Raw genomic sequence first — 27182 nt, 5'->3', positions numbered from 1 at the left:
AAGGGATACAGTCGGATTGTAACACCACCCTTGCTCAGGTCATTTCCCCAATCCAAGGTAAAGGGCGTTTCCCTGGGGTTTGGCCTGTACTACCTTTTATCTCTTAAGAGATAAAAGGGAAGCAAGCAGAGAGTTGGGGACCTCATACCACCAAGAAAGCAGCAGCAGGAGTGGAGTGTGTCCTTTGGACACGGGGTCCCTGCACCTGAGAAGCTCCTTGACCAGGGGAATATTGAGGACAAGGACCTTCCGCCAGAGCCGACAGAGAGAAAGCCTTCCCCTGGAGCCAACGCCCTGAATTTGGACTTGTAGCCTACTGGACTGTGAGAGAATAAATTTCTCTTTGCTAAAGCCATCCACTTGTGGTATTTCTGTTATGGCAGCACTAGATGACTAAAACTCGACATTATAGGACAGACCAGGACTACCCAATAGGGTTTCTAAGGATTGCCTGGTGAATCCAAATTGTCGACTTGGTTAGCATCCTGAGCTCTTAACCACTATGCCACCACGGTGTCCATCTCCTAGAATGAATATTGGTAATTTATATTTCCATTTATATTATCTAGAGTTTCAAAATGTTTAACACACAGTAGTCTACTGTTTCATAAATATTCTTTTACATATGTGGCTATATTCCAATTTCCTTCCTTAATGCATGCTGTATATTTATGTCTCCTGTTTTCTCTTACAGTTTTCTTTCATAGTGTGACCCCAATACTCCCCAGCATGTTTTCTCCTTTTACAAGATGGGTGACTGAGAGCTTGACATAACTAATGCCATGATGAATCTATAAGTTCTGCTCCTTGCTCTGCCTGCCTCCTCCTTTGCATACGTCTGTTAAAGACTTTGTTTTGACCTAATGTTAATGACCTTGTTCTTTGTTTTAAACTGATGCAAATAAATTTGTTTTGTTCTGTCCGACCACCTGTGACTTACAACCTCCCACAGAAAAATCAGAGCCCAGGTATCAGATTTGTAACTCTTTAGTCTGGTAAAGAGTCTTTTGTCACTGTATTGTAATGAAAAATTCCTCCAGCCATGCTATCTGCAGACTACAAAGACACTTGTAACCCTTGTAAGATTCTATATAAGCTGTAATGTAAAATTGCTCTTTGGGACTCCATAGAGGCAGCCTATGTTGCTGCTGGGCCCTCGGTGATGTATACATCTCCTTAATAGACTTTCTCGATCTTTCTGACTTGGAGTATGTTTCATTGGCTTGACCACTCCAGGGCACAGATGGCTCTTCTATTGTGGTTTTTGAGACACTATACTCTGTACTTTGTCAGGAAACCCTGGCGGTGTATCGGTTGAGAGCTACGGCTGCTAACCAAAAGGTCGGCAGTTCAAATCCACCAGGCCCTCCTTGTAAACCCTATGGGGCAGTTCTACTCTGTCCTTTGGGGTCTCTATGAGTCAGAATCAACTCAGTGCCAAGGGGTTTTGGTATAGTCAGTGAATATCAAAAGTGAAAATTAAAAAGGCAACTGGAAAAGAGTAGGGAAAAACGGTATAAACAATGATATAATAATATGATCAAAGCGCTTTTTAAAATGAAAGAAACACCAATTGTATTAATGAATGTACATGTTTACAGGAAATAATATATGCAGGAAAGGTAGAACACATGCTGTTATACCCACCTAAATTACAACTTTTTAAACGTTTATCTGCATGTTAGCAGATATTGAAAGTAAATAATTAATATAAACATAATTACAGTTCGGTGATTCATTGGAATCTTTTCACTTGTTCAATTCACTGTTATTTAACATGCTGTCCCTTTTCCTAGGCATTCCCTGTGGGCCACCCCCAGCCATTGCCAATGGACACTTCTATAGCAATGGGAGAGAATATTTTCAGTATGGAATGGTGGTGACCTACCGCTGTAATTCTGAAAAAATTGGGAAGAAGCAGTTTAACCTTGTTGGCGAGGCATCGATACACTGTACCAGCAAAGATAATCGAGTTGGCATCTGGAGCGGCCCTCCACCTCAGTGTATTCCACCCCCTAATACGTGCACACCTCCAAATGTCGAAAATGGAGTAATGGTATCTAGGGGTAAAAACTTGTATGACTTATATGAGTCTGTGAAGTTCAAATGTAAGCCTGGCTTTGTAATGGAAGGACCCGACAGTATGCACTGCGAGGCCCAAAACAAATGGGCACCGCGGTTACCAAGCTGTTCCAGGGGTGAGTCTGTCTACGGCTTTAAAGGGGCCTATAAAATAATAATAATAATTTTTTATTTTTTTTTATAAATGGCATGAGTTGATGGAGGATCAGGAGCTTAGCGTTGGTTCTAGGGGAAGGATGCGTGATGGGCAGTGTGCGTGAATAAACTAAGAAAGTGTGTGTGTGTGTGAGTGTGTGTGTGTGTGTGTGTGTGTGAATGCGTACTTGTGTGTATGTACCTTCGTTTTGAGAAGCAAGAGCTGAATTAGCCAAGAAAGGAGACATTCAGGAGTCCCATATTGAGCATTTCTCAGGGCAAAGTAGCAGCTCTGGTATCACTCGATTACACTGAAGAATGATGAGGACTTTGTGTTCAGCCACCTGATAACCACCTTACCTGCATTAGCTCCTTTACTTTTTACAACAACCGTTGGAAATAGTGTTATTCTTATCCCCATTTGACAGGGAGCTTAGCTTGGTCTTTCCAAGGTTAAATAAATTGTCTAGGTCACATGCTACTAAGTGGCATCCCCAGGATTAGAAGGCTAATGTGTTAGACCCGAGAGCTTGAATGCCCTGGTTCTTGCTCTACTTCTATTGGCATCTATCGGTACAGGGGAGCAGTTCACTTATGGGCTGTGAGGACAGAAACCACAGCATAAGAATCGTGACAAAGACCTTCGACTTGATCTACTCTGATCCACCTCCTACATTTTATAATTAAGAATCTCAGGTCAAGAGTGAAAGTAACTTGCTCAAGGCCAAATCGATTTTTTATTCATCTTTAATTAGCTATAGACTCGACAGCAACAGGTTTGGTTTGAGTTTGATCAGGATGAAATTCAAATGAGTTCTGACGTCCATGGAGGCAGCCAGAACTTGAATCAAGTACTCTCTAAGCAACATGCCCTCTCATTACAATCACTGGCTTCTTAGGAGCTTTTGTTCTCAAAGGCTCTTTTTGTCTTCTTATGCTGTAATTGCTGGCTTAGCTGTGGATTGGGAAGTGTTATGGTTGAAAAACAGGGACAGCGAAAGAGCTTACAATTCTTCTACCGACCCATGCCCACCTTGTGTAACCACTAAGAGAGCAGCAAGGCTGACAAATAGATGAAAATGACATCACAAGACGGCAGGGAGAGAGATGAGGGGAATGTGTTAGATAAGACTTGGAAGACCTGAAAAACAAGGCTGTAAATTGATATTACCTTCTTAAGAAATGAGGTGGTGGAGAAGCCCACCAATACTAACCCTCTACGGATAAGCAGTGCTAGGAGAAGAGCCCTTGCCCTTGCAGAATGAATATATTTTAGGCCTTGTACTGGGGAGAACTGGGTTCTAATTCTCTCCTTCTTACTAGCTGTGAGGTCTCTGGATGTATCTCCTCCCTATTCTTAACTTCCACACCAGTAAAATGAGCGGGTTGAAGTATCATTTGGTTTCTTTTTATGTTTCAATCCCTTTGATTATGATTCTGTAAGGATTTAGCAAAAGATATTTCCCCACATCTGATGGGTGGTACAAACAGTTAAACACTGGGCTACTAACCGAAAGGTTATCAGTTCAAACCCACCCAGAGCTGCTTCAGAAGAAATGCCTGGTGACCTGTTTATGAAAGGTCACAGCCATGAAAACATTATGGAGCACAATTTTAGTCTGAGATACATGGGGTTGCCATGAGTTGGAATCGACTCTGCTGCAACTTTTTTTTTTTTTATTGTGCTTTAAGTGAAAGCTTACAAACCAAGTCAGTCTCTCATACAAAAATTTATATACACGTTCCTAAAAAAATATATACTCCTAATTGCTCTCCCCCTAATGAGACAGCATACTCCTTCCCTCCACTCTCTCTTTTAGTGTCCATTCAGCCAGCTTCTGTCCCTCTCTGCCCTCTTATCTCCCCTCCAGACAGGAGATGCCAACATAGTCTCATGTGTCTCCTTAAGCCAAGAAGCTCATTCTTCACTAGTATCATTTTCTATCCCATTGTCCAGTCCAATCCCCGTCTGAAGAGTTGGCTTTAGGAACGGTTCGTGTCTTGAGCTTACAGAAGGTCTGGGGACCATGACCACTGGGGTGCTTCTAGTCTCAGTCAGACCATTAAGTCTGGTCTTTTTATGAGAATTTGGAGTCTGCATCCCACTGCTCTCCTGCTCCCTCAGGGGTTCTCTGTTGTGTTCCCTGTCAGGGCAGTCATCAGTTGTAGCCAGGCACCATCTAGTTCTTCTGGTCTCAGGCTGATGTAGTCCCTGGTTTACGTGGCCGTTTCTGTCTCTTGGGCTCATATTTTCCTTGTGTTCTTGGTGTTCTTCATTCTCCTTTGCTCCAGGTGGGTTGACACCAATTGATGCATCTTAGATGGCCACTTCCTAGTGTTTAAGACCCCAGATGCCACTCTCCAAAGTGGGCTGCAGAATGTTTTCTTAATAGATTTTATTATGCCAATTGACTTAGCTGTCCCCTGAAACCATGGTCCCTAAACGCCCTGCCTCTGCTACGCTGGCCTTCGAAGTGTTCAGTTTATTCAGGAAACTTCTTTGCTTTTGGTTTAGTCCATTTGTGCTGACCTCTCCTGTATGGTGTGTTGTCTTTCCCGTCACCTAAAATAGTTCTTATCTACATCTAATTAGTGAATGTCCCTTTCCCTCCTTCCCTCCCTCCCTCCCCCTCCCTGTAACCATCAAAGAATATTTTCTTCTCAGTTTACACTTTTTTTTTTAAATGGGTACCTTGAACCTGTTCTTTCCACAGTGTGTCAGCCACCTCCAGAAATCCCGCATGGTAAGCATACCCCAAGTGACAAGGCCACCTTTTCCTCTGGGGAGGATGTCTTCTACAGCTGTGAGCCTGGCTATGATCTCAGAGGAGCTGCTTCGCTGCGCTGTACACCCCAGGGAGACTGGAGCCCTGCAGCCCCCAGATGTGAAGGTACCTAGGTTCTCATCTCATTTGACATTTTTAGCTTGTGTCTTTATCTTCCATGTACCAACATTATTTCTCTTTTTTCCCCCTCAGTGAAATCATGTGATGACATCCTGGACCAACTCCCTAATGGCCGTGTACTCTCTCCCCATGGTCGACAGCTTGGGGCACAAGTGTCCTTCGTTTGTGATGAGGGGTGAGTATGAGCTTATCTGACCTGGGGTAGAGGCCAGGAGCTGAGTGATGGATACTGACACTGGAGACAATGGTTTGTGTCCAAAAAGAGGGGCTGGTAGTAGATGGTTTGTGTCCAAAAGGAGGGGCTGGTGGTGGAAAAGAAGTGCTAGAACACACTTCCCAAAGATGACTGGGAAGTGTAGTAAGAACTAGATGGACCCATTAACAACAAATACTATAAAAAGAGCAAAACAATAAATATACTGAACAGCAGAAATATAGCAAGAAATGTATAGGTGAAACATGAAAAGTACAGATAAAAAGTAATTCAGAGGTATGAAGAGATAAATGTTGTAGTGGTGTTATTTAAAAAGTTTAATGCGTAAGAGAAAGTTGTGTATAAGATAAATAATGTACAAGAATTGATTCTGGAAACTTTCAAGCCAATCAGTAGTGCAATTTGAAATAGGAATAAAAGAGTAAGTGTAAGTATTTTTTAATCTAATTACAAATCATCTAATTAGTACTGGCCTGTGGCAGTGGGAGCGAGGTGACTAGTGTTAATATCCCAAGTAAGATCATTAACTCTCTTTGTGAACCACAATGGTCTTGGTACTAAGTTCCAGCTCCATGTGGTGGGTAAAAAGCATGGAAATTAAGCAACTGCTCTCAATACATTCCAAGGACTCCTTGACAGACATCAGATTCCAGCCACCCAAAATAAGGACCAAGCTGGAATACAAGAGACCATTGGTCTGACAATAAACTGGACTTTTTAGGATGATTTTTTTCCAAAGGGCCCTCTCTTCTCACCTTTTTTCTTTTAAATAAGTTGGTTTTACCCTTCAAAAGTCTAGTATGATGCCGTAAGTTCCATTCCTACCAAATGTAGTGGCAAGAACAGTCTCTGGTATCTTTCCTAATGCTCTCTGCTTTGCAAACTGAAACCAGGAGCTGTTTCCCTGCCTGATCCACTGTCTGAAAGACTGAAATGCTGAGTTTTACATTAGTAGAGTTAGTTCTTACTAATGATAAAAAGAGAACAGTCAGGGAAAGATGGCCTCCTGAAGGTACAGGACCAGCCAAGGAAACACGTATGTTTACTGTCCCTTCCTCAGTTCAGGCTGGGCTATGATATCTGTCTGACTTTGACAATCATTATTGCTTTGTCCCACACCGGAAACTGTATTTTTCTGAAAGGATTTGGCTTCTGAGCCTCTATCAGTTGAGAAACCAAATGAGTTGAGCTTTGTCGCCTGACCTTTAATTTAAGAATTAAGTTTTATCTTAGCAGAATGGAGGAAGCCAAGGTCTGCAGATGAAGGGAAGAAGAAATGGTGTGCTCACTCATTTACTACTTCTTTTGTATTTTAGGTTCCTTTTAAAGGGCAGCTCTGTTAGCTATTGTGTCTTGGTCGGAATAAAAGGCCTTTGGAATAACAGCATTCCTCTGTGTGAACGTGAGTAAAAGGAATATCTGCTCAGGTCTGGATCTTTCTCTTTGTTTTTGCCTTTTTCTTAATGTGTGTTGTCCCATGAAATTATCTCCATTTTTTATAGAAATAGTTATTTGTTGGAAGAATTACAAGGAACCTTTTTTGGGGGAAATCAGCCTGAGCATCATGACTCCTTGGTACCATTCTATAAACATGTATAGGTATAAACCCATTGCCATTGAGTCAACTACAACTCATAGTGACCTTATAGGCCAGTAGAGCTGCCCCATAGGGTTTCCAAGGAGTTGCTGGTGGATTTGAACTGCCAGCCTTTTGGTTAGCAGCCGAGCTCTTAACCACTGTGCTACCAGGGCTCTGTAGTGTATGCTATAAATGGGGAGGTGTGTTTCGTTGGTGGAGAGAAATTTACGGCATGATGCTTTAACAAATTTTTCCTTTTTGTTGTAAAAAGTATTAGTCACGCTTCAACTTTTCTGTGGTTTCCTCCACTATCCATCCATCCATGTGTTCATTATTTCAACACATTTTTTAAGCACTTACTTATACACCCGGGCACTGGGATTACGCCTGTAAACAAGACAGATGAGGTTCCTGCTCCTGTGTTGTTCAGATTCTTACACAGGGAGAAAGACCAAAAACATGTAAACGAACACATAAATAGACAATTTAAAATAATACTAAATTCTGTGAAACACACACACACACACACACAGGCTAGTGCAATAACATGGTTATGTGGAAGGGCATAAGGAATGACAGGAAAATAATAAAGTTTCCATTTTAAATAAAGTGATCAAGGAAGTCCTTTCTGAGAAAGTAACACTTGAGCACCGATGGAAATTAGTTAACCACTACCACGCATATAGAGAAAGAGTTTTCCAAGCAGATAGAACAGAAAAGTGCAAAGAAATTTCCTGACATTTTCCATGAAATGCCTGTTTCTGACTTTTTCTGAGAAGCCCATATGGCTGGAACTGAGTAAGCAAATACAGGAGTGGCAGGACATGACAAAAGAGTCGTAACCCTACATCCTGCAAGGACTTAGACTTTTACTCTGAGCTAGAGAGAAAACCATGAGAATAGTAAGTAAGTAACATGATCTATCTTGCTTTTGTTTGTTTTAATGGTATCACTCTGGCTACTATAGGAAGAACTGGGTTGAAAAGGAGTGTATCTTACCTCTGAATCCCCAGAAAACGGTGCCAGAGGCAAAGCTTAAATTCTAAGCTTAACTGGAGTATGCAATCCTAGGGCAGCAAGAGTGAAGGAGAATAAAAAGGTGGAGAGCGTCAAAGAGCAAAATCTCTGAATCTGTTAAAAGTAAAAAGCAAAGAGATTTATTGAAGGTAATACAGTTTGTGAATTGGGGAAACACAGAGCAGAGAGGAATCTACCCCGTGCTTGAAAGCATGGAGGGAGAGGTATGCTTTTTATAGTAAAGATGGGGAAGGGATGGACATGATGGTCACAGGGTCACAAGGTGGGTATGTCCTCAGCAACTACTTGCTTCCTAAAACATCTTGAGTAAACTCTTTCTCCTACAATCACATCCCTGGACCCTCCACCCCACCCCCCCTTATCTATTAAGAGCTGTTAAATCAAATTCCTGACCCCCACCCTTATCTGATATGAGTCATCTTGGAGCAAGAGCCAGGCTGGTTTAAACAAGGTCATTGATAGGGAGCCAGGGTCTTCTGATCCTATTCAGCCAGAGGCCCAAGGCCATATGCATATGAATGGGAAGAAGTCAAGGTTACATTCCCAGGAATGCAGAAGGAGGAGCCTGCAACAAAACAGTTTTAAGTCAGACTCATGTCAGCCATTTTATCATGCCATTTATGCTTCAGGTTTAGAAGTTTGCTAGGACAAGAAGAAAGGAAAGAAAATAAATAAAAGACGTTTGGTCACATAGGCCATCTCTGGAAAAGTCCTGTGGAATCAGAACGGTCTATAAGGAAAAGAAAGAACAAGCAATTTATCTGCTGGCTCTTTCCTATCTCCTGCCCCTCTTCACCTCATCGGTATTAACCCCTGACTTCCAGGTTGTGTTATACCTGGTCCCTCTGGGCAGGCTCTGGGGAAACCAAGCCCATGTCCTGCTGCATGGCACTTCATCTAAGCCCAGAAGTGGTGGAAGGAGCTAGAGTCTCCACGGATCCAGTCAGGTCAGGTTTGCAGGCTGGAGCCACTATGACTTCCACTACAGTGGACATAATGGAGGCTGTACAGATGCCCATCCCTCGCCACGGAGGAGGCTGAAGGCTAGTGGTCTTAAGAAAAGAGGTAGCAGCGGTAACAGTCAGTGCTCTCTCCATTGAGAAAGCAACTGATGGCCCAAAAGGCAGGTATAGCCAAACAAATCCAGGGGTTACTGTCAAGGGTATAAGTTGGGAAACTATTGCAACAATTTAATCAGAGTTGACCCAATGGAGAAGGTGGTGAGAAGTGACAAAATTCTGGACATACTTGGAGGTAGAGATGGTGTGAGAGAACAAGAAGAGTTATGGATGGCTCTTGAGAGTTTTGGCCAGGACAAACCTGAGGACAGTTTCCCCAAACTGAAATGGAGAATGCCACGTGAAGAACAGGTTTCAGAATGGAAGAAAATCACAAGTTGAGTTTTGGACATAAATTTGGTTTTCCTATTAGACGTCCAAGTGGAAATACTTAGATATTTAGGAGATTTCGATATTTAGGAGAGACCTAGACTAGACATAGATGTTTATAAGTCATCATTATATCTACGTTTAAAGTCATGAGACTAAATGAGATCGCGTAGGGAGAGGAAGGCCCTCAGTGAGGTGGGCTGACAGTGGCTGCAACAATGAGCTCAAGCGTAACAACGATTGTAAGGGTGGCACAGGACCGGGCAGTGTTTCTTTCTGTTGTGTATAGGGTCACTATGAGTCGGAACCAACTCGACGGCACCTAACAACAACAACAAGGGAGTGAGTACAGGTAGAGAACGGATCCATGGGGTGAGCCTGGGCAATCCGGTATTAAGAAGTTGGAAAAATCAAAAGGAATTGGAAGGAGACTAAGAAGAAGGAATCACTATGATGAGAGAAAAACCAGGAGGAAGAAGGGTAGGGAAATCCTTTTAAGGAAATGAGACTTGCCAACTGTGTCAAATTCTGTGGATAGGTCAAATAAGATGAGGACAGAAAATTGACCACTGGATTTAGTGACATGGCAGTAATAAGTGACCTTGACAAAAGCAGTTGCGGTAGAGTGGTGGGGCACATGCCTGACTGGAATGAGTTCAAGGGAGAATGGAAGGAAAGGAGCTGTGACAGATCACAGACAACATTACTGAGTTTAACGTAAAGGGGCTAGTCAAGTGGGGCTGTAGCTGGAGACGGAAGTGGAGCCAAAGGAGTTTTTGGTTTTGGTTTTTAGATGGCAGAAAAAGTTTACATCCCAGAATGCTTCTAACATATCCAGTCTGTCCATATGTTTATTATTAAAACAAACAGGGTGTTGCTTCGTCTTCTTATCGTAACTACTGAAAAATACATGCTTATAATAGATAGTTGTTTAAATAAATACTTTGTTTTCCAATTAGTTGGACATCTTGTATGAATTTCTATACTGAAACTTAATAATTACATCTTGCATATTTGGAAGTCAGATATTCAACAACCTTAACTTTCCTGAAATACAACGAAGAAGCATGAAAGAAGGGAAAAAATACTCTCCAAAGATATACCTAAAATCATTTACTAGAGTGTAAATATCGTGCAAATGGTTAACGTGCTGGGCTGCTAACTGAAAGGTTGCAGGTTGGAGTCTACCCAAAGGTGCCTCTGAAGAGAGACCTGACAATCTACTTCCAAAAAATCAGCCATCCAAAACTGTATGGAACAGTTCTACCTTGACACTCATGGGGTCTCCAAGAGTCAAGGTCTACTTGACAGCAACTGTTTGGAGCCATGGTGGCGAAGTGGTTAAGAGCTCAGGCTGCTAACCAAAAGGTCAGCAGTTCAAATCCACCAGTCACTCCTTGGAAACCTTATGGGGCAGTTCTACTCTGTCTTATAGGGTTGCTATGAGTCAGAATTGACTCTACAGAATGCAACAACATTCCAGTCTTTCACTAATTTATCCATAATTCTGTTAAGCTGCAGCATCTTCTTCCCAAAACCAAGTCAAGTTAGAATGAGGAAGGAGTTGGTCCAGATAGATGTACACTCAAAGGAAAAAAATGAGTGTTGTTTTTTTTTTTTTCAATGAGAATAAAATCTTGTAAAGACCAACTATTATCTCAAAAAGCATGGCTCCTTTGAGCCTTTTGGAACATACACAGGAGTACGAAATGTTACGAAGTACTATATGACAGTATTACCGTAATTGTTCAGCTTGATTTTGAGAAGTACAGTCCTGATATGTCAAGAAAACATTAAATTGACAGGCAACTAGTAAATCTATATTTTAGAAAGATTTCTTTAGGATGAAGATTTTTTATGTCAAAGATCGTGTTTATCTTAAAACAGAACTTGGCATACAGTAGGTGCTCAAAAAAATGTTTGTTGAATTAATGGATGGTTTCCCCTTGAAAGTAATTAGAATACTTTTATTTATTTTAAGGGAATAAGTTCTCAATTATCCAGAAATCTTATCTATCTGAAGAGTCCAGGATATTTGAGTTTCTTTTGGACTTTTATAATAAACATTGATTTAGGTATCATTTCATTTAGCTCCATTTCAGCAGAGGCCTAATACATTTATTTTGCAGTTTATACTCTCCCTAAGAAAAAAGATATTATGTAACTAGCAATGCAGGCGCAGTACTCCATAACTGTAGAATCACCACAGATTAAAATTTTAATGGAAATCAGAACTCTTGTCTTCTTCCTAGAAATCTTTTGTCCAAATCCTCCGGCTATCCTTAATGGGAAACACACAGGAAGTCGTCTGGGAAACATTCCCTACGGAAAAGAAATATCTTACATATGTGACCACAACCCAGACAGAGGGATGACCTACAGCCTCATTGGAGAGAGCACTATCCGCTGCACAAGTGACAACCGAGGGAACGGGATTTGGAGCAGCCCTCCCCCTCGCTGTGAACTTTCTGGACCTACTGGTCAGTATCCACTTCCACATATCCTGAATGGGCTCAGAATGTCTGGACCAAAGTGTTCGTATTTCTTTGTTAAGAACGTCATGTTTGCTTGTGCGCTTAACTTTGTCCTAAGTGGAAGTAGCAAAATTACACGGCATAACTGAAAGAGGTGCCCAGCTGTGTGTGAACTGGTAGAATGCTAATGCCTCTTCTTGCTTGTGGGGTGATGAGGACAGTGGAGGAAGAGGAGTGGAGGAAAAGGGTAAGGTGAAAGCTACATAAATCAGGAAGAAAAACGTATTTCAGTTGAGAGGACATGAAAACTACTGCTCATGAACGCTAAGGTCCTTGGGTGATACAAATGTTTTGCATTTGGCCCCTAACCAGAAGGTTGGCGATTTGAACTGACCCAGCAGTGCCATGGAAGAAAGGCCTGGTAATCTGCTTCCCTAAAGATGGAAGCCAAGGAAACACTATGAAGCTCAGTTCTACTCTATAACACGTGGGGATGCCATGAGTCAGAAATGACCTGAAGGCAACGGGTTTGGTTTTGGTTCATGAACGCTAACCAATAACAGTGTAACTGACTTACAGTCTCCACAAGTTTATAAGGGGTACAGGAGCATGCTAAGAACAAAGCTGGAAAACTGGATATTTACTTAGTTAAGGTTTTTCTGCGGAATGGGTTAAGTAACCATAAAGACTCTCTTTGCCTTTGTAGCTTAAGACCTAGCCTAAAAGTGTGCCAGTTTGCCAGCTTGTTCTGGGCTGCACCATATGCCCTTGTGTTCTTCCAGTCTGGGGATGATAGGAAACAAGGAAAGATGGATAGGGACCAAAGAAAGGGGTACAAAAAGGAAGAGGCTATTTCTCCATAAAGACTGGAGAAATTCACCTGGTCCTTTAGGCCCTACTTTCCAAGAATGGAAGCTGAAGTAGACTGGTGAGGTGGCACCAGCTTGGGAATACCACATCAGCTGCAGGGGATCCCTGAGACAAAAAGCAATCCAATGAGTAAAGGCTACACACAGTGAAAGGTATCTGGCTTTTCTGTTACCTCCTTAACCTGCTTACTGTGGTACATGTCAGAGTCCAGTGAGACTTTCCAAAGGCAGATGCCTTGGCGCCAGCCTAGGCTTGTTAAATGGACAGAGAGAAGCAGCTCCTCCAGAGAGGAGGTAGTTGAGTTCAGAATCTATTTCGATGTACCCACTCATAAAGAGAGTGTAACGTGGTAGAGGAGGCTGCTGGGTGGCTTGGTCTGTCCACCCTCAGAGTCTGCTGAGCATCTGCAGGGGAGGCAAGGTGTGTTTGTTTTCTAGGGCTGCCATAACAAATTTCCACAAACTGGGTGGCTTCAAAAACAGAAATTTATTCTCTCACAGTTCTGGAGGCTGCAGGTCTGAAATCGAGGTGTCAGCAGGGATATGCCTCCTCCGAAGGCTCTGTGGGATAATTCATTCCTTGCCTCTTCCAGCTCCTGGTGGTTCCTAACATCCTTTGGTGTTACTTGGATTGTAGATACATCACTCCAGTCTCTGCCTCCATTGACACATGGCCTTTGCCCCTATGTCTGTGTGTCAAGTATCCCTCTCCTTTCTCTTTTAAGGACACCAGTCATTGGATTTACGGCCCACCCTTGATTCAGGATGATCTCATCTCAAAATTCTTTATCACATCTGCAAAAACCCTTATTCCAATAAGCTCACATTCTGAGGCTCTTGTGGACATACCTTTTGGGAGGACGCCATTCAACCCACTACAAGTGGTGACTGCTATTTAGTGCCAGAAAGGCAGTCTATGGTGAGCACCTCTGACAATAGAGAGGGGAGGAGTAGGTGGAGAGAGTTGGTAAGATGCATGAGTGAATTAAGACCAATGAATGATGACATGAACAATTAACTCTGGATAAATCTAATGGGGTAGCCTGACACATGAAACTATGAACTGAAGCTCTCATTTTAGTAAAATAAGAACAGAAAGCTGAATAGTCTTCTAAGTAGTGAATAATTCCTGATGAGTAGATGCTATTAGAAAGCACCATTCTAAGATAACCTCCAGGGAAGAAAATCTTTTGCCATTATCATGTCTGTTTCTGTGGTCTTGTCTATCCGCTTAATTGAAGACAAAGAGGGAAGTCTCTCTGCTAACTTTGATATTCCTGTGGTCTTGGCTTCCAGGTCACTGTCAAACCCCAAAACAATTCCCATTTGCCAAGCCTACAACTCCGATTGATGAGTCTGAGTTTCCAATTGGGACATATTTGGATTACAAATGCCTCCCTGGGTACTCTGGGAGCTTGTTCTCTATCACCTGCCTAGAAAACTTGGCCTGGTCAAGTGCTGAAGATGCCTGTAAAAGTGAGTAGCCCTGTCCTGGGAGTTCTTCATATTTGTCAAAGTACCTGTGGGAGCTGATTTAATTTGTTCAAATTTTGAAGACAAGATGTCTAAGTTTGCCCAAAGTGTTTAGATGGAGGGTGGGCTTGTAAGTCATGATTTCTCATAGCTTGGAGTTTCTGCATCTTGACAAGATATTCATTTCATGGGAAAGACGCTCACAAAAGGAGGTGGAGGGGAAATCTCCATTCACTGGAGTCACCTTTGATGACTGAAACCATGAAATACATGAATCAGGGACACAATGTTTACATGGCACATTTGCCTATTCTAGGTATTTCATGTAAGTGGTATCCAAAGTTTATTAATGGTTACCAGGGATGGGAGGGAGGGAGAAAGAGGGGTTTACTCCTTAAGGAACACTGAGCTTCTGTTAAGGGTGATAAAAGAATTGGAAACGGATAATGGTGATGGTTGCACAGCATAATGAATATAATTAATGTCACTTAATTGTACATGTAAAAAATGTTAAAATAGCAAAGGTTTATATATATGTGTGTATGTATATATGTATAAGTATGTGTGTGCATATATATACACACATTCCTTAGATTCCAAAGACCAGGTTGTTATGTGAAAATGGAGGATGGCCACATCAGATCACAAAATGGAGAATGACAACATCATTGCATAACTGCCAAATTACGTCATTACATAACTGCCAAACCACACAGAATCATGGTCCAGCCAAGTTGACATATAACTTTAACCATCACAGCTAGCATTACTCTCGCCTCGCACCTTGGAGTTCATTACTGCCAGACCTACATGCACAAAATAGTCCGATAGTAGATTTTTTATTATTGTCAGATAATAAGATAGTCAATAAGTGAGGAGTACCAAATCAAACCTGTTGCCATCAAGTCAATTCCAACTCATAGCGACCCCATAGACAAGAGTAGAACTGCCCCATAGGGTTTTTAAGGAGTGGCTGGTGGATTCAAACTGCTGACCTTTTGTTTAGCGGCCGTAGCTCTTAAATACTATGTATACATACGTGTGTGTGCGTGTGTGTATACATATGCATCACAATTTAAAAAAAAGAAAGAAAATTATGTAGGTGTCTTAGTTATCCAGTGCTACTATAACAGAAACACCACAAGTGGTTTTCACAAACAGAAATTTGTTTTCTCACACTTTAGGAGGCTAGAAATCTGAATCCAGTGTACTGCCTCTAGGGGAAAACCTTCTCTCTCTGTTGGCTCTGAGGGAAGGTCCTTGTCTCTAGGTTCCTTGGCGATGTTCTTGTGGTATGGCATCTCTCTTCCCTCTTCTCTGCTTGCTTCTCTGTACATAATCTGCTCCGTTTATATCTCAAAAGAGATTGATTTAAGACATACCCTATGCTAATGCTGCCTTATTAACATAACGAAGAAAACCTACTCCCAAATGGGATTATAACCACAGGTATAGGGGTTAGGATTTACCATATTTTGGGGGGACACAATTCAATCCATAATAGTGGGTCACTGTGAGTTGTACTTGGCCAACTAAAGATAAAGTTGACACCCCAATTTTGAGGTTTTTTATTTAGGCTGGTGGGTCAGAGGAGTCCCTGAATAGTGCACATGGTTAACATACTTGGCTGCTAACAAAAAGGCTGGAGTTTCAAATCCACCTAGAGAAGCCTTGGAAGAAAGACCTGGTGATCTACTTCCAAAAAATCAACCACTGAAAACACTACGGAGCACAGTTCTACTGTGACACACGTGAGGTCACCATGAGTCAGAGTCAACTTGATGACAACTGCTGTGGGTGGGTTCAGAGTACAACTCTTTAGCCATAAATGACCTTTATTGTGACATATAAAGTGGCCTTTTTATAAGTGATCTTCTTAGCTGCTTGCTTCTGAGGTTGTAGTCAGTTTCTTCAAACGGGCCAATTCTGTGGAACAGGCAGAACTGTACTGCTGAGTATGCTACACCTCAGTGTGACCTCTGAACTCCACACCTAGTCCCAAATTCTGCTTCTTTCCTCTAGGAAAATCATGTGGATATCCTCCAAAACCCTCCAATGGAATGGTGCTTATAAACACAGACATCCAGTTTGGATCAACTATTAATTATTCTTGTAATGAAGGGTGAGTTGGGAGTACTAACTCTTGATATGAGCTCCAGAACAACAATGCCAGCCTCCAACCCAGTCTTAGATAGACAAAACAGACTATTGCCATCTTCACTTTAAGAAGTAAACAATAGGATACGGTTGGTGGCTTGAGCACAGGTGTATAACCAAAGAACATAAAAAAGCAGGAGCAATCTTTCTATTGCAGACTAGGGGAGGGTACCATGCTCCTGCCAAATACAGCACATATGAAGCCTGGTAAAGCATTCACTGGATAAAAAGGAGAAGTCTATCAAATAAGTAAAAGGAAAAATGCTATTTGACCCATACAAATATCCTTAACTGAGAGCAGCGAGTACTATAGCAGACTTGGAGGACCCTGAGGCAGAGGATTGGGAGGGCAAATCTTAAAGCTCTGGGAAGTGTAAGCATTAAACTGCCCACAGGGTGGGGACGTTGATGCAGTCTTGTTCTTGACTTTCCCTCGGAACAGGTAAACATGCCAGAAGCCTTTAAAGGACATGTACTAATTTTCAACTGCCATAATAAATTAAGGGGGAAAACAGATACAGATTAAATCTCCGTGAAAAACTGCTCTTGGTCATCAGCTCCACCCCACTCTATCCAAGGCATCATATCTATGATCCAGCAAGTTTAAAGTAGTGTGCATCAATATTTGCCACTTCGCACTTCATCTAACAGCTTTCCATACAATCTCTTGACAGATCCATTCTCACTCCCATTCTGAGTAACCATAGATCTCTCCACGGCGAGAAAACCAAAATATCATCCAATATACCATAGAGCAACTGAAAATTAGAGACCAATCTGAGGTATCAAAGAAAATCCTTCCACAAAACAGCATACAACAAGAAATGGGGGAAACCTTTAGAAATCTCTCATATGTGTTTGTGACATAGAATCTATAAAACTATAGGAGGCATTTGTAAGACTGAATGATCTGAGATCAAGAAAATTTACACATGGATGTAACACACAGGAGTCAAATAAAAAGGAGTACTGATCAATAGATTAGATCATACCCCCTCCCGCCAAAAAAAAAAAAAAATTGAAGAGATAATGAGAAATTCTCCAAAATTCATCAAGGATGGACAGTACTAAAAACTACTTTCTCTCTCTCACACACACACACCAGAAATTCCAGAAAAATAAAAGAAAGCTAAAAGTGATGAAGGATTAATTAGTATATATCTTTCCTATAATTTCATATAAATATTTCATATAAATTTACCCTGATATACCAAAAACACTATAATAATTGGTTAAAATCATATAAATTTCATATAAATATACTTAATTTCATATAAATATACTCTGACATACCAAAAACACTATAATTATTGGTTAAAATCGAGAAGCACGCATGAAGCATGTAATTAGAATTACCAACCCCATTGCCATTGAGTCAATTGTGACTCATGGCCACCCTATATGACAGAGTAGAACTGCCCCATAGGGTTTACAAGGAGCAGCTGGAGGATTCGAATTGCTGGCCTTTTGGTTAGCAGCTGAACTCTTATCCACTGCACCACCAGGGCTCCTATAATGAGAGCTAGGAGAAGGAAAAGAACACTTGGCATCATTCTTATTATTCAAAATCCTATAAATTCAATAAAATGACACTCCCTTCACCACCCCCCAAAATATATATATATATACCAAACCCATTGCCGTTGAGTTGATTCTGACTCATAGCAACCCTGTAGGACACAGTAAAAAACTGCCCCACAGGGTTTCCAAGGAGTGGCTGGTGGATTCAAACTGCTGACCCTTTGGCTAGCATTCGATATATATATATATATATATATATATATATATGTATGTATGTATGTATGTATGTATGTATGTGTGTATGTGTGTATGTATATATGTATATATATACATACACATATATAAACATACACACACACATATGTGGAAAAGAAAAGTTATTAGCAGATCGTTATTAACCTGAAAATCTAAAAGAAGAATGCTATCAGAACTAACTGGAGATATCAATAAAATATTCAGTAAGAGATATTCATAAATTACTTCCTTTACATAAATAACAACCAAGTATAGTATAATGGGGGAAAATATCATTCACAATAGCAACAAAATCAACGAGACACAATTTCACAGGAAATATGCAGGCTTTATAAGAAGATTTTAAAAACTTTCTTGGGACACATAAAAAACGTTTGAAGAAATGGAAGATATAAGTTTTTATTTAAAAGACGATGTAATGTTTTAGAGGTGTGAATTATCTCTGGATTAATATGTAAATTAGAGTTCCAAAGGAATTTTTTTTAATTTGACAAAATTATGCCATGAGACTCACCAACAAAATTCCCTGAAATTATAATGAGGGGATGTAACTACAAGAGTATATTATAAAACAGAATTGATGTTAAAATACGTTAAAAAGTAAAATAACTGACATAATACAGGAATATAGACATAGATCCACACAGCAAAATGCTCTGAGCCCAAGAAATAGACATGTTTTTGTAAGAATTTAGCAGTGATAAAGATGGCATTGCAGAGCATGGAAAACTGGAATTATTCATTAGTAGGACAACTATCTAAAAAAATAAGTTAGATCCCCACTTCATGTCAAACACCAAAACAAAGTCTATCTAGACTAAATATTAAATGTTAGACATATAACAACTAGATGAATATAAAGGCACATATGTTTCTGATTTAAGACTTTTATAGACATCTATTAAGAAACAATTCTATTATGGATAAGATTGATACATTTGAACATACAAAAAAATAACATTTTTCCACATAAAAAGAAGCAGAAGACAGACAACAGACGGGCCAGGAAGGGGGGGAACTACATCCAGAGCTCTTACACACCATTTACAAAAAGGTAAACACCAAGCAAAAAAATGGTAAATGATGAACAAATGCTTTACAAAAGAAAAATTGTTATAGTCAAATAAATGTATGAAAAAGTCTCACAGTAAGAGTATAGACAAATAAATTATGATGAAATGTTCCCAATTTTGTGTTCTACTCTACATAGTTTTGACACCATGATTAAGAACCCCTACCTTACACATTTAAAGTGTGAAGATGTTTAGCTGTTTCAAGCCAGACTGGGTTTCCTCTGACTCTTGTTTACTGGATTTTCAGGGTAAAGCCATCATTCCTTCCTGTACTCAACAGATATTTACTAAATATTTATCAAGTTGTATTCTATTAAATATCTACAAATTAAATATTTATCAAGTATTTGTCAAACTCTCTAAGCTATTTATATGCTACAGGGAAACCCTGGTGGCATAGTGGTTAAGTGCTACGGCTGCTAACCAAAGGGTCGGCAGTTCAAATCCACCAGGCTCTCCTTGGAAACTCTGTGGGGCAGTTCTACTCTGTCCTATAGGGTCGCTATGAGTCGGAATCGACTCAACGGCACTGGGTTTGGTTTGGTTTTGGTTTATATGCTACAGGGTGGGTGTTACTTATTTCAGTAAGACGGCATCCCTGTTAATCAAGGAGCTTATCGTTTCCTGGATGGAAAGCACATATGGATAAAATAAATCTGTGAGATTCCCTAAAGACAAGTATAAAAACACCCCATAATGAATAAGGGAAATACCACATTTAATTGTAAAGGACTAGGGAAGAAGATGGCAAAAAGCCTGAATAAAGAGGTAAGAATCTAAGCTTGTCCTTAGAAATAAAGAATTACTTTGCAGATTGAGATGGGCTTTCTTCCTTCTGAGTTCTCCTATATTACAATCTGTCTGTGATTTCTATGTCTACCTGTTATAATTTCCTAAGTGGTAACTTAAATGGGGAATATGTGTGTTGTTTTTGTTGTTAGGTGCTGAGTCATAGCATTTTTGACTCATAGCAACCTTGTGTGACAGAACAGAAATGCCCCATAAGGTTTTCTAGACTGCAATCTTTACAGGAACAGATTGCCAGGTCTTTCTCCTGTGAAGCTGATGGGTGGGTTTATGTGTACAGCATAATAATTTTTCATTCTTTATGAAGAAAACTAAAGACACAAGGGAAAGATGAGTCCAAAGGGCTAATGGACCACATCCACCATGGCCTCCACCAGACTAGGTCCAGTACAACTAGATTGTGCCTGGCTACTACCACTGACTGCTCTGACAGGGATCACAATAGAAGGTCCTGGACAGAGTTGGAGAAAAATGTAGAACAGAATTCTAACTCATAAAAAAAGACCAGATTTCCGGCCAATCCTGGAACCCTAACTGTCAAATGAAGAGATAAAGAACTCAGCAAGCACTGAATGGAATAAGAAACTGACAGAGAACAGAGAGAGAGGAAAGATACATGCGGAGGTCCCCATCAGCTAAAGCAGCACAGACTCACTGTCTTGGACTCATGTCAGAGATCTGCAGACAGGAAGTACTGGAAAGCAGCAGCTTCACGGAGCTCCCACCAGGAGACACGGCACCTGGTAACTGGTGATATATGTGTCCCCACCCCCCATCCTTCTCCCTGCCACTCAGCCTCTGCCAGTTCCTATCTGGCTGTTGTAGCTTGGCAGGCTGGGAAGTGCAGGGTCTATGCCACTTGGATTTGCCCAGCCCACATTGGACATTGTCGGACAGGGAATATAGGGAAGCAGCTTCAAGGAGCTCCCAGCAGGAGACACGGCACTCACTCCTTTAGCACTTTTCTTGTTTATTTGTGGCTCCTGTTTCTTTCTCCTCTCTCTGCTGTTTCCCAAACCCATCTTAGCTCCACACATCACACCTCCCCCCTCCTTCCTGCCTACCTGTACCATGGGCTGAGCATCACTCCCCTGAGCAGCACAGGCATAGCTTGCCAGAACCTGCCCTGCACTGATTCCCAGCCCACTTTGTCGGTCCTAGTACATGCCACAAACAGCCCATCCCAGCCCCTATCCTTAAGCTGGACCTGCCCTGCTGCACCATAGCTGAGCAACTGGCCCTGACCCTTGGACAAGAAGATAAAAAGTAGTATCATACCCACAGATGAGCAAACAATAAAGAACGCATACCCTACCTGCTCAGATATAACCAATTAAACAAAAAAGCAGGATGAAACAAATCTACAAACAATAAACAAAGAAAATACTGAATGTCCCAAAGACAACAGACAATATCAAAACATACATTACAAAAAAAAAAAAAAAAGGACAGGATGGTTCCAGAAGGCATCTAAAATAAAACACCAGATGACTTTCCAGTAGAAGAAAAGGCACTAGAACCACCTGATAGGGAATTCAAATCTCTGATATTCAGAACTATCTAAGAGTTGAAGTAAAGAGCAGACAAAAATGAGGGAAAAATAGACAAATTCATGGAAAAGGCAGAAAAACTGATGGAAAATACAGACAAAAAAGTGGAGGAATTCAGAAAAGTAATACAGGAACAAAATGCCAAAATAAATTCACAACTAGAAATCATACGAAAACAACAATAGAAATCGAAAAGATAAAGAACAAGATTTCAGAAACAGTATCATAGAAAGGCTGAGGAGCAGGTTTGAAATGATGGGAGACAGGATCAGCAAAATTGAAGACAAACACTTGGATATAATTCCGTTTGAGGAAAAATGAGAACAAAGAAAAAAGAGAAATGAAGAAACCCTGAGAATTATGTGGGATACAATCAAAAGCAAAAATTTGCAAGGCATCGGAGTTCCAGAACAGGGGAAGGAAATGGAAAACACAGAGAGGCTCACTGAAGAATTGCTGGCAGAAAACTTCACTAATATGAAAGTGAAAAGCTGACCATCCAAGAAGCTCAACAAACCCCAAATAGGATAGACCCCAAAAGAAAATCACCAAAGCATATCATAATCACACTCGATAAAACCAAAGACAAACAAAGTATCCTGAGAAAGAACAGTTCGAGAAAAACAAAAAGTCACATACAGAGGAGAATCAATAAGACTAAGCTCTGATTATTCAGCAGAAACCATGCAGGCAAGAAGGCATTGGGATGACATATATAAAACCTTGAAAGAAAAACACTGCCAACCAAGAATAATATATTCTGCAAAACTCTCATTCAAATATGATGGTGAAATTAGGACATTTCCTGATAAACAGAAATTAATGGAATATGTAAAAATCAAACCAAACTTACAAGAATTATTAAAGGGAGTCCTTTGGTCTGAGAACAAACAACATCAGCCCACAGCCTGAAACTAGGATGCAAGATTGTACCAGCCAGATACCAACCTAGGAAATGAACTCTCAAAAACTATCAAAACCAAAAGAATTACAACAAGGAACCAGAGAGGTTAATCTATAAATGACAACGTCAGAACAATAAAAGAAGGAATAAACAGTGTAGGTATAGAACTTTCTAATGGAGAGGAAGGCGAGGCGATACCAAGTAATAAGAGACTGGTTTAAACCTAGAAAGATAAGGGTAAATTTCAAGGTAACCACAAAGGAAGTTAACAAACCTACTCATCAAAATAAAAAAGAAAACCGTAATGTCTCAGTAAGCACAAAATCTACAGAAATGAAAAAAAAAAAAATCCACAACAAAAGGAATTCAGCACAGGAGAGTAAGAGGAACAAAGAAAACATCAGTGCCACCAAGAAAAGCACTACAAAATGACAGCAATAACCTCATAACTTTCAATAATTACACTGAATGTAAATGGTCTAAATGCACCCATGAAGAGACAGAGAGTGACAGAATGGATAAAAAAACAGGATCCATCAATATACCGTCTATGAGAGACACATCTTAGAAACAAAGATGGAAATTTATTAAAAATCAAAGGATGGAAAAAATATATATCAAGCAAACAGCTTCCAAAAAAGAGCAGGAAAGGCAATACTAATCTCAGATAAAATAGACTTTAAAACAAAATCCACAAAAAAAGACAAAAATGGACACTGTGTAATGATTAAAGAGATGATCCATCATGAAGACATAACTATAATAAATATCTGTGCACCCAATGATAGGGCTCCAAAATAAATAAACTCCAAATACACTGAAAAGAGAAATTGACAGTTCCACAATAATAGTAGAAGACTTTAACACACCACTCTCAGTAAAGGACAACATCTAGAAAGAAAATCAACAAAGACACAGAAGAGCTAAAGGGCACAATCAGCCAACTTGAACTCATAGACATATATAGAACACTCCACCCAACAGCTGCAGAGTATGCATTCTTTTCCAATGCACATGGAATGTTCTCCAGAATAGACCACATCTTAGGCCACAGAGCAACCCTCAACAAAATCCAAAAGATTGAGATAATACAAAGTATCTTTTCTGACCACAATGCCATCAAGGTAGAAATAAACAACAGGAAGAGCAAGGGAAAAAAATCAATTACATGGAAACTGAATAACATCCTGCTTTAAAACCACTGGGTAATAGAAGAAATCAGAAATGGAATAAAAAATTTCCTAGAAACAAACAAGAATTAAAACACATCATACCAAAACTTTTGGGACACAGCAAACATAGCCCTCAGAGGTCAATTTATAGCAATAGATGCACACATCAAAAAAGAAGGGACAAAATCAAAACATGAGCTACACAACTCAAACAAATAGAAAGAGAACAGCAAAAAAAAAGCCCACAGCTACCAGAAGAAAGGAATAATAAAGATCAGAGCAGAAATAAGTGAAACAGAATAGAAAAACAATAGAAAGAATCAACAAAACCAAAAGTTGGTTCTTAGAAAGGATCGACAAAATCAACAAACCACTGGCCAAATTGACAAAAGAAAAACATGAGAGGACACAAATAACCCAAATAAGAAATGAAATGGGGGTCATTACAATAGACCCAACTGAAATAAAAAGGATCATAACAGAGTATTATGAAAAACGATACTCCAAAAAAATTGAAAACATAGAGGAAATGGACAAATTCCTAGAAACACACTACCTCCCCAAACTAACACAAAATGATATTGAAAATCTGAACAAATCCATAACAAGAGAAGAGATCGGAAAGGTAATTTTTAAAAACTCACATCAGAAAAAAGCCCTGGCCCAGATGGCTTCACTGGAGAATTCTACCAAACATTCAGAGAAGAGCTTACACCAGTACTACTCAAACTATTTCAGAACACAGAAAAGGAAGCGATACTTCCAAATTCATTCTATGAAGCCAGCATAACCCTGATAGGCAGAGACACCACAAAACCAGAAAATTACAGACCAGTGTCTCTCATGAATATAGATGCAAAAATTCTCAAGAAAATTTTAGCCAATAGGATTCAGCATATCAAAAAAATAATACACCACAACCAAGTAGGTATGCAAGGATGGTTCAACATTAGAAAATCAATCAATGTAATCCACTACATAAATAAAAGGGAAGAAAAGAATCACATGATAATCTCAATCAACACAGAAAAGGCATTCCACAAAGTCCAACACATATTCCTGATAAAAATGCTCAATTAAATAGGTATAGAAGGGAAATTCATCAACACAATAAAGGGCATCTATACAAAACCAATGGCCAATGTCATTCTTAGTGGAGAGAGGCTGAAAATATTCCCCTTGAGAACAGGAACTACCCAAGGATGCCCTTTATCACCACTCCTATTTAACACTGTGCTGGAAGTCCTAGCTAGAGTAATAAGGCAAGAAAAAGAAAGGGCATCCAAACTGGTAATGAAGAAGTTAAACTATCCCTATGTGTGGATGATATGACTCCACAAGACAATTACTGAACAAATAGATTCAGCAGGGTAGCAGAATACAAGATAAACATACAAAAATCTGTTGGATTCCTATACACCAATAAGGAGAACAATGAAAAGGAAATCAGGAAAGCAATACCATTTAAAATAGCCCCTAAAAAAATAAAATACTTAGGAATAGATCTCACCAGGGTTGTAAAAGACCTATACAAAGAAAACTACAAAACACTACTGCAAGAAACCAAAAGACATCTACATTAATGGAAAAACATATCATGCTCATGGATAGGTAGACTCAGCACTGTGAAAATGACAATTCAACCCAAATAATTTACAGATACAATGCAATCCTGATCCAAATGCAAACAACATTCTTTAAAGAGTTGGAAAAACTAATCATTAACTTTATATGGAAATGGAAGAAGCCCTGGATAAGTAAAGCACTATTGAAGAAGAAGAATAAGGTAGGAGGACTTGCAGTACCTGACTTCAGAACCTATTATACAGCTACGATAGTCAAAACAGCCTGGTACTGGTACAACGACAGATACATTCACCAGTGGAACAGAATTGAGAACCCAGACGTAAAGCCATCTACCTATGGTCACCTGATCTTTGACAAGGGCCCAAAGTCCATCAAATGGGGAAAAGACAGCCTTTTTAATAAATGGTGCTGGCAAAACTGGATGTCCATCTGCAAAAAATGAAACAGGACCCATACCTCACACCATATATGAAAACTAATTCAAAATGGATCAAAGACCTAAAGATAAAGCCAAAAACGATAAAGTTCATAGAAGAAAAAATAGGATCAATGCTAAAGGCCATAATACATGGCATTAACAGGATAAAAACTATAACCAACCACACACAAACTTCAGAAGATAAGCTAGATAACTGGGATCTTCTAAAAATTAAGCACTTACGCTCATCAAAAGATTTCACCCAAAGAGTAAAAAGAGAACCTACAGACTGGGAAAAAAATTTTGGCTATGACAAATCAGAGGCCCAATGTCTAAAATCTACAAGAAAATCCAACACCTCTACAACAAAAAGACAAATAATCCAATTAAAAAATAGGTAAAGGAAATTAACAGACACTTCAACAAAGAATACACACAAGCGGCCAAGAGACACATGAGGAAATGTGCGCAATCACTAGCCATTAGAGAAAGGCAAATTAAAACCACAACGAGATACCATCTCACCCCAGCTTTACTGGCACAAATCAAAAAACAGGAAATAACAAGTATTGGAGAGGCTGCGGGGAGATTGGAAATCTTACGAACTGCTGGTGGAAATGTAAAATGATATAACCGTTTTGGAAAATGATACGGTGCTTTCTTAGAAAGCAAGAAATAGAAATACTGTATGATCCAGCAATTCTACTCCTAGGAATATATCCTAGAGAAATAAGAATTGACACACGAATAGACATATGCACACCCAAGTTCAGTGTAGCATTTTCACAATAGCAAAAAGATAGAAACAACCTAGATGCCCATTAACAGATGAATGGATAAAAAAACTCTGGTACATACACACAATGGAGTATTACACAATGATAAAGAACAATGATGAATCTTCGAGGCATCTCATAACATGGATGAATCTGGAGGGCATTACGCTGAGTGAAATAAGTCAATCACAAAATGACAAATATTATATGAGACTACTACTGTAAAAATCATGAAAAGGTTTACATACAAAAAGAAAAAATCTTAAATGGTTACCAGGGAGGAGGGGGTGGGAATGGAAAAACACTAAACGGACAATAGGTAAGTGGTAACTTTGGTGAAGGGTAAAATAGTACACAGTACTAGGGAAGCCAGCAGAAGTTGTACCAGGCAAGGTCACAGAAGCTCCATAGACACATCCAAACTCCCTGAGGGACTGAATTGCTGGGCTGAGGGCTGTGGGGGACCATGGTCTTGGGGAACATCTAGCTCAATTGGCATAACATAGTTTATAAATAATGTGTTCTATATTCTACTTTGGTGAGTAGCGTCTAGGGTCTTACAAGCCTGTGAGTGGCCATCTAAGATACCCCACTGGTCTCGCCCCTTTGGGAGAAAGCGAGAATGAAGAAAACTAAAGATATAAGGGAAAGATTAGCCCAAAGGACTGATGGACTACAACTACCACGGCCTCCATCAGACTGAGTCCAGTACAACTAGATGGTGCCCAGCTACTACCAGTGACTGCTCTGACAGGGATGACAATAGAGGGTCCCAGACAGCTGGAGAAAAATGTGGAACAAAAT

The 27182-nt window shown here is 40.0% G+C and overlaps 1 protein-coding gene across 8 annotated transcripts in view; it reads left to right on the top strand.

Moving 5' to 3' along the window:
- Nucleotides 1–27182, top strand: part of CR1 (complement C3b/C4b receptor 1 (Knops blood group)) — a 130654-nt gene that overhangs the window by 48676 nt on the left and 54796 nt on the right. For 7 of the 8 annotated variants that reach the window (XR_010318748.1, XM_023548391.2, XM_064273267.1 and 4 more), the window contains exons 5-11: nucleotides 1797–2198; nucleotides 4932–5108; nucleotides 5196–5298; nucleotides 6654–6739; nucleotides 11595–11822; nucleotides 13982–14161; nucleotides 16181–16280. Coding sequence is in view for 7 of the 8 variants with exons in the window: in XM_023548391.2 (XP_023404159.2) it covers nucleotides 1797–2198; nucleotides 4932–5108; nucleotides 5196–5298; nucleotides 6654–6739; nucleotides 11595–11822; nucleotides 13982–14161; nucleotides 16181–16280 (1276 nt within the window). In the remaining variant the exon portion in view is untranslated. The remainder of the gene's footprint in view (nucleotides 1–1796; nucleotides 2199–4931; nucleotides 5109–5195; nucleotides 5299–6653; nucleotides 6740–11594; nucleotides 11823–13981; nucleotides 14162–16180; nucleotides 16281–27182) is intronic. The other variant, XM_023548392.2, reaches the window with a different exon arrangement.

This window comes from Loxodonta africana, chromosome 20 (assembly GCF_030014295.1).
Source record: "Loxodonta africana isolate mLoxAfr1 chromosome 20, mLoxAfr1.hap2, whole genome shotgun sequence".
In the NCBI taxonomy this organism is placed as follows: domain Eukaryota; kingdom Metazoa; phylum Chordata; class Mammalia; order Proboscidea; family Elephantidae; genus Loxodonta; species Loxodonta africana.
This window is presented reverse-complemented; position numbering and strand designations above follow the sequence as displayed.